Source organism: Mus caroli, chromosome 9, assembly GCF_900094665.2.
Source record: "Mus caroli chromosome 9, CAROLI_EIJ_v1.1, whole genome shotgun sequence".
NCBI classification, from domain to species: domain Eukaryota; kingdom Metazoa; phylum Chordata; class Mammalia; order Rodentia; family Muridae; genus Mus; species Mus caroli.
The window spans coordinates 115924471-115932501 of record NC_034578.1 but is presented as its reverse complement, the minus strand read 5'-3'; the positions used below and the strand labels follow the sequence as shown (position 1 = coordinate 115932501).

The window sequence follows — 8031 nt, the reverse complement described above, 5'->3', positions numbered from 1 at the left end:
TTGGACCAGTTTCCGTTCTCATCAACAGTATGTGAGAGACCCCTTTCTCCTAGCCTCCATAGCACAGGAAATTTCATTTTTTCCACAGATTATTTTTTCTAAAGGAAGATTATTTGTGTGTGTGTATGTTCACCACATGGATAAATACGGTAAGCGATGAGAAGAAAACACCAGCTCCCCTGGACTGGAGTTACAGAGTGGGGAGCCACCATCAGGGTGCTGTGAATTGATTCTGGGTCCTCTGCAAGACCAACCATTGCTCTTAACCACTGAGCCATGTTCCAGTCCCTTCCCATTTATTCTTATGACAAATACAGAATGACGTATGACCACATCCAAATGAGGAGGGTGTCTTAGGGTTTTACTGCTGTGAACAGACACCATGACCAAGGCAAGTCTTTTTTTTTTTTTTTTTTTTTTTTTTAAGATTTATTCATTATATGTAAGTACACTGTAGCTGTCTTCAGACACTCCAGAAGAGGGCACCAGATCTCGTTACGGATGGTTGTGAGCTATCATGTGGTTGCTGGGATTTGAACTCCGGACCTTCGGAAGAGCGGTCGGGTGCTCTTACGGACTGAGCCATCTCACCAGCCCCCAAGGCAAGTCTTATAAGGACAGCATTTAATTGGGGCTGGCTACAGGTTCAGAGGTTCAGTCCATTATTATCAAGGTGGGAGCATGGCAGTATCCAGGCAGGCATGGTGCAGGAGGAGCTGAGAGTTCTACATCTTCATCTGAAGGCTGCTAGCAGAATACTGGCTTCCAGGCTACTAGGATGAGGGTCTTGAAGCCCACACCCACAGTGACACACCTACTCTAACAAGGCCACACCTCCTAATAATGGCACTCCCTGGGCTGAGCATATATAAACCATCACAGAAGGTACAATATTTTTCATATCATATTTAATTTTTAGAACTAAAAAAATTTTTTGTTTTTTTTTCGATTACAAACATTTTTATTTTGTCTCTATAATGGAATTCTTTTTTAAATAGTGAATTAGAAATAGCTTTGTTTTACAAAACAGGTTTGCAACATGACTTTTCAAAAATATATTCACTTCATAAACATTTTCTATATGGCAGAACCATGAACTACATACCTTTTACTTCACTGAGAACACAGAACAGATACATTTCAAAGTGCTTCTGTAGCCGCTGCACCTATCCTCCCAAGAGCTGAATAGAGCAGCTCTGCTCTTCCCCAGGGGAACAGAGCAGGGTTATCTTACGAGGATACTGAGCTACCACCCACCAAGCGATTGACTTAACTAGCAGCAGAATCAAACATGAGACTGCTTCTCACGCTTCTTCACCTAGCTATAAACAACACACAACCTCTGAGTCTCCATTAAAATAAATATGGGCGTGATGGGAGGTTGAAGGTGAAAAGCAGGCAGTTCCTAAATACCGGTGGCTTACAGGATCACCAACTGAAGAAGGAGAAAGCCTACGGAGTCCTTTGCCAACTGTCCTGCTTTTGCAGACCCGAACTTGGGAGCTGAGCCAACCATTGCGAAGACACAGGCTGAAGGTCTTTTAAGAAGCAGGCATTTGCAGAAAGCTGTCTGCAAATATGACTGACAGATGATAACTCTGGAAAACGCCACGGACGCTGCAGGATTGCTCTGTCCGTTGTGGAGAACTAAGAGGTTTTGAGGCAACAGTATCTCTTGGGGTGGTCATCAACATGGGCTCCCCGGAACCACAAAACCACCCAAATCCTTGGATCACATACAAGGTGTTCCACTTCACAGCCCTCTAACTAAGACGACTCATAGAGGAGGAGTACTTCCTGGATATGGTGTCTGTGTAAGCTGAGGTTCCCTGCCCCCACTCCCTGCAACTCGACTCTGATGAAACCATGTTTCCTTCTGTTCAGGCTGATGTTTGGGTTGTGTGGGTCTCAACAGACCTTGGACAGCCAAAGACCTCTTCCCTGCCTGGACATTTGTCTATCCAGTTGAGAATAAGGGTCTTCAGCTGTGCTCTGGTCATCAGGGTCCAAAGAGCTCGCTGCTGTCCAGTCTCTCTTCTTTGTAGAGTAGGATGTTCTCCATCAGTTTCCTTTTGGCTTCATTGATCTCAATTTTCCATGAAGTCTCTGTAGCGTCCTGGGGTGTCTGTGGGCCTGTGCAAGCCTCTGACGAGGAGTCGGCCTCCTGTCTCCCACTGGTGGATGGCTGTGCTGCTCCATATCCCGTGGAGAGTGGAGAGGAGGCAGCCACTGGGCATGATGCCATCATAACCAAAGAGGGGACACTGAGGCTGGAATTGTCAACATCATCTGTTTCCTCCGGGGTATTGGAAGGTGAGCCCGTGGCCTCAGAAACCCTGCTCCAAGGAAGGGACAGCTGCCTTCGGAGCCGCTCCTCCACCCTGGCCAGGGAGACTCGTGCCTCCTTCACGCTGGCATTGCGCCTCCGCAGGCAGACACTCACAGCGGTGGCCCAGGCTTCCTCACAGGCCTCAGGCAGCAGCCCTGCCTTCCTCTCCACATGCCTCTGGCCGATCTCTTTCACCACTGCCTTCCCCATGCCGGTCTTCCTGGAGCAGACTGAGGAAGTACTGCTGGGAATCTCACTGAGAAGCAAATCCTTCAGGTGAACTGGACTGCGGTCCTTGTCCCTCGCAGGGACGCCGGTGAGGACCTCAGCCAATACAATTCCACAGCTGAAGATGTCCACCTGCTTGGTCAGCTGCCCCACTCTGATGAAGTTTTCCGGCAGATATGCAGCTGAGGCCTGGAACAGGTGAGTCTTTTTTTTTTTTTTTTAATATTTATTTATTTATTATATGTAAGTACACTGTAGCTGTCTTCAGACAGCACCAGAAGAGGGCGCAATCTCGTTATGGATGGTTGTGAACCACCATGTGGTTACTGGGACTTGAACTCTGGACCTTCGGAAGAGCAGTCGGATGCTCATACCCACTGAGCCATCTCACCAGCCCCCAGGTGAGTCTTCATGACGGTATATTTGGTCTTTTTATTGTTGGGACGAGGATGAGCCACTGGATGAGCCAGCTTGGGGTTAAGATGCTGGTCCAGCAAGACGTTGGCACTCTTAACATTGCTGTGGATGATGTCGAGGCTATGCAGGTGCTCCACAGCTAGAAGCAGCCCTGAGCAGATGCTGGCTCACTGTGGCCAGGGCAGCATGTCTAAGTTGCCCTGAGCCCAGAGTCTGTCATGCAGAGAGCTGTTTGCCATGTAGGGGTAGATGAGGCTGTGGGACTGTCTTCCAGTGCAGAAACCCAGCAGAGGTAGGACGTTGATGTGGCAGCATCCTATTTCCCTGCTGTGCAGTCTGGTGCCATCCCCAACCCACTTCTCCTAAAAATGTTTTTATTAAGTTTATTTATTTGGTGTGTGTGCTTTTGTGTCATAGCATGCACATGGGAACCAGAGGACAACATGCCATAGTGAGCGTGTGGGTCCTGGGAAGGAAATTCCGGTCATCGGCCTTGGTGGCAAGGGTATTCACTTGCTAAACCATTTTGCTGACTCCAGTTTTTATATCTTACCAGCCACTTGCTATTGCTGTTTGCCTTGGTTATCATGGAATGTCCGTCATCTACCTGTAGCTGGAGGCTCACTGGGTTTGAGGAGTCTACATACCACTTGCTTTGAACTTCCGTGTGTGTGGAGAGTTGGAATGTGGTAGATCAAGATCAAAAGCTTATCTCTGGCTGTCCCTAGTCATCTGTCCCCCACTCTGCCTCTATCTGACTCAACATCCTGCTGACCATGAAATAGAGACATTACATTCACTGCAGGCCCTGGGCAGACCACTGACTTCTGCCACACAAGGACTAAGATGCCACTGGTTAGCATGTGAAACCTGGAACATGGGTTGGTTTCTCCACTTTACTGTAACACACCTACCTGAACCCCAAACCCATGCATTTGATAAATGCCTTGATTGATAAGTGGTTTTTATTTAGTGACTATAAAAACACCCATTCCCCCAGTGGAATGTACGACACATTCCACACACCCTGAATTCACATCCCAGACCATAGTTATCACATTTAGCTTGAAATAATGATCGCTCATTACATTTGGAGGAAGAAGGTGTTTTGTTTGTTTTTTGTTGTTGTTTTGTTTTGTTTTTTTGGGGGGAAGGGTGTCTGCCTGGGATCAAGCACTGTGCTAACTCACAGAATGAGCAGTTTATGCCGGCAAGGAAACACAGGACGAGCCCTGCCTATAGCCCTTTACTAGGGCCACTGAAAAGAGATGGCTTCCTCCTGCAAGTGCCCCTCCACCCAAGATTCCTGCCCCAGTGCTCCCTCAGGGAGACGAAACGGGCTTGATCCAGCAGATGGACCACAGCAAGTCCGAAGTGTGGACCTGCTTTAAACACCCTACTTCACCAGCAACTGCTGCAAGTGCACAGTAGGATATGGACAGCACACAGTAGGGACAGTCCAGTATCTTCTCAGTGTAGACTTTCTCACATCTGTCACTACTACAGATGTGAGAAAGTCTACATCCAGATGTGGCTCATCCTGCATCCATCCAGATGTGGCTCATCCGGGTCCAGGGCCACCTAAGGAGAACAGGCTGTCTTCTGACTCATGCACTAGGACTGGGTCCCGAGGCCAGGCCTTCTTGTTGTTTGTACCTCAGTGTGTTCTGGAAGGCTTGCCTCCTTAGCAGGTGCAAGCATGTATGTCTGCCTGTGCACAGTTCTTCAACAAGGACTAAGGTGGGAAAGGAGTCTTATTCTTCCTTTTTTTTTTTTTTAAAGATTTATTTATTTATTATGAGTACACTGTAGCTGTCTTCAGACACACCAGTAGGGGGCATCAGATGGTTGTGAGCCACCATGTGGTTGCTGGGAATTGAACTCAGGACCTCTGGAAGAGTAGCCAGGGCTCTTAACCGCTGAGTCATCTCTCTAGCCCAGGAGTCTTGCTCTTATGCTGTGCTTGCTTTCTTGTTTTAAGAAGCTTGAGAATTCATGGAGAACTACTCAACCGCGCCTCTCCCTAAGGAGCACAGGGCCTTCCTCCAGGGTCACAATGGAGTAGATGCTATTTCGCCGATAAAGCTGTGTCTGAAGGCTTGACTGCGCCCATTACAGACATATGTTGTGAAGGTTTCCTAGAAACAGCCTGGATTCTGAACATCTGGCTTGGACAAGTTGTCTGTTGCCTGGTAGTGACTAAAGACATCTAACACAGCTGAATGATTCATCTTAAACATGAACCAGGTGCTGAGGCCGAGGAGAAAAACACCACCAACGTCTACGGAGAAAATCAAGAGAGCTAGAACGAGACAATAAAAACCTCGGCACCACCAGAAAGTAAACAAAGTCTCGGATAAGGAAGACCACGTGCACCGCAGAAGGAACACTCCAACCCTGCGCCCATCCCCGATCTCCTCGCCGGTCCTGAAGCAGGAGTGTGCACTGAGGGCGGAGGAGAGGCTCTGAGACAGACTGCAAGGATGACGCAGGAAACGCCTCTCTGTGTCCGGGGAGGACAAAGCTGGGAGCCTGTGTTACAGAGAAATGCAAATGTAGAGGTGAGAGAAACGATAAGAAAATTGAGGAATTGGGCTCCAGAACAGTGCCCATTGAAACGTTCTAGAAATAAGCTAAGAAAACAGAAGAAAGACATTTTCAAAGAAGCCAAAGCAGAGGAGGGAAAGGAAAGTTTTAGATTGGAAGCGATAAACTCAGCTGGGTGGTGGTGACTCACCTGAGAGGCAGAGGCAGGAGAACCTCTGAGTTCCGGGACAGCCTGGTCTACAGAGTGAGTTCCAGAACAGCCAGAGAAACTCTATGTCAAAAAGAGACAAGAGATTTTGGGGGCGGGGGAGGGGGAAGGTTGGGAGATGTCTCAGTGGGTAAAGCACTTGCTGTGACTGAGCTGGGATTTCCAGACCCACACAAGAATCTGGGCAGGGCAGCACACACCCGAATTCCCAGGACTGGGGAGGAGACAGGAGGATCCATAGAGCCCACTGGCCAGCTGGTCTAGATGAATCAGTTAGCTCTGGGTTCAAAATATAAGCTGAAGGTTGATTAAACACGTCCCATAGATGTTCACTGTCTCAATCAGTGCTCTAATAACATAATGTGAATATTTTGTAATTGTAATATTTTAATAATAATTCATTTTCCAAATCTCTGGAAATCCCAGTTGTCTTTTGGTTTTAATGCAATTGAACCAGTCGGTGTTTCCTAAGCTTGTATATGTGTTTCTTCCTGTAAACCTGGAAGAAAAGATTAGGACACACTTCCTGCCCTAAGACCAGAGTAAGCAATTTTCTTTTCCTTCCTTCCTTCCTTCCTTTCTTCCTTCTCTCCCTCCTTTCTTTTTCTTTCTTTCTTTCTCTCTTTCTCTCTCTCTTTCTTTCTTTCTTTCTTTCTGTCTGTCTGTCTTCCTTCCTTTCTTTTTTAAAGATTTATTTATTTATTTTTATGTATGTGAGTACACTGTTGCTGTTTTCAGACACACCAGAAGAGGGCATCTGATCCTGTTACAGATGGTTGTGAGTCACCATGTGGCTGTTGGGAATTGAACTCAGGGCCTCTGGAAGAGCAGTCAGTGCTCTTAAACTCAGAGCCATCTCTCCATCCCTGGAGTAAGCAATTTTCATCTGCTCATTCGATTCATCTGAGATTACTCTTGCAAGAAGAAATGGCAGAAGTTAGCCACGGTGCAACACACCTGTAATCCTAGCACTTCAGACATGGAGGCACAGAATGAGGAATTCAGGGTTATCCTTGGCTACATAGTTGAGTTTGAGGCAAACTTGGGCTATATTAGACTCTTCTCAAAACAAAAACAAAGAAGAGAAGGAGCCAGGGGTGCTGGTGGTTGGGGGTGGGGTGGGGGTGGGGGACAACACTGTCTCAGTTTACATTCTAACAGGGAAGAATTGGGTACATTTAACAAACATGTATCAAGTATGATATTGAAAAAAGTGAATGCCAAACAAACAAACAAACAAAAAACCAAAGGTGCCTCTGAGGCAGGGGTGAATCACTTTGGGAAGATGCAAGCAATTAGCTAGGAAAGCCGAATGGGATAAAACTCGAGGACACTTGGTGTGTTTGTAAGCCTGGAATAATCGTAAATGAAGCTGATGTAGTGAGTCATTTCCAAAGGACCTTGGAAACTTAAAAAAAAAAAAACAGGAAAAGCACACAAGGAAATAAGAGAGCCACAGAAACACCGGGCACCAGTGAGCAGCACTCGTTGAAGCCTCAGAATCAAGAAAGGAGAACGTGTCATGTTGCCATGGTGAAGACAGGGAGGATGCTGGGTCGCCAGGTGCAAAAGACCGGAACCTTTCTGCCTGCTCATTGACTCATTAGTGTCTCTAAGCACTCAGAACACTCCATTGAGAAACGAGAGGCAGAGCTAAAGAGGCAGCCGAGAAGATCCAAAGTAGAACCTTCTGGAAATGAGGGGGAAGGGTGGGCAGGTCCAAGACCTGAGATCTGCCTGCCTCTGCCTTCCGAGTGCTGGGATCAAAGGCATGCACCACCACCACCTAGCTACATTTTTTTTTTTTACTTTTTAAAAAATTAGCTTTTATTTTATGTGCCTTGGTGTCTTGCCTGCATGTATGTCTGTGTGAAACAGGAGTTACAGATAGTTGTGAGCTGCCATGTGGGTGCTGGGAATTGAACCCAGGTCCTTTGGAAGAGTAGCCAGTGCTCTTAACCTCTGAGCCACTTCTCCAGCCCTTACTGTTGGTTTTAAAATCATTATTCCAGTTTTTAATCACAGAGAGTCCCGTTCTGTTTCCTGCCATCTCCCTCTTGGCTTCCTGTCTCTGAAGGCAACATATATATTCATCTTCTTTTATGTGCACTGTCCAAAGATAATTTGCTTGTATTGTTTTTAGCAAGGTAAATATTAGTTTGGAAGGAGCTGAAGCAGAAAGAACACCCGCAGGTGTACAGGTCTACCAGGTCTAAGAAATTAGGAAACGAAGCAGCGGTGCCACATAAGATAAGTCTTGTGGGGCCGGGCGTGGTGGCGCACGCCTTTAATCCCAGCACTC

At 47.0% G+C, this 8031-nt stretch overlaps 1 protein-coding gene across 1 annotated transcript in view; it reads right to left on the bottom strand.

The window, feature by feature from the left end:
• Positions 1–1998: 1998 nt before the first annotated feature.
• LOC110302454 (interleukin-1 receptor-associated kinase-like 2) overlaps positions 1999–8031 on the bottom strand; it is a 6274-nt gene continuing 241 nt past the window's right edge. Inside the window, 3 exon segments of the mRNA XM_021173251.1 lie at positions 1999–2751; positions 2955–3336; positions 5371–5506. Coding sequence (XP_021028910.1) covers positions 2000–2751; positions 2955–3336; positions 5371–5506 — 1270 coding nt within the window. The 3' untranslated portion in view covers position 1999.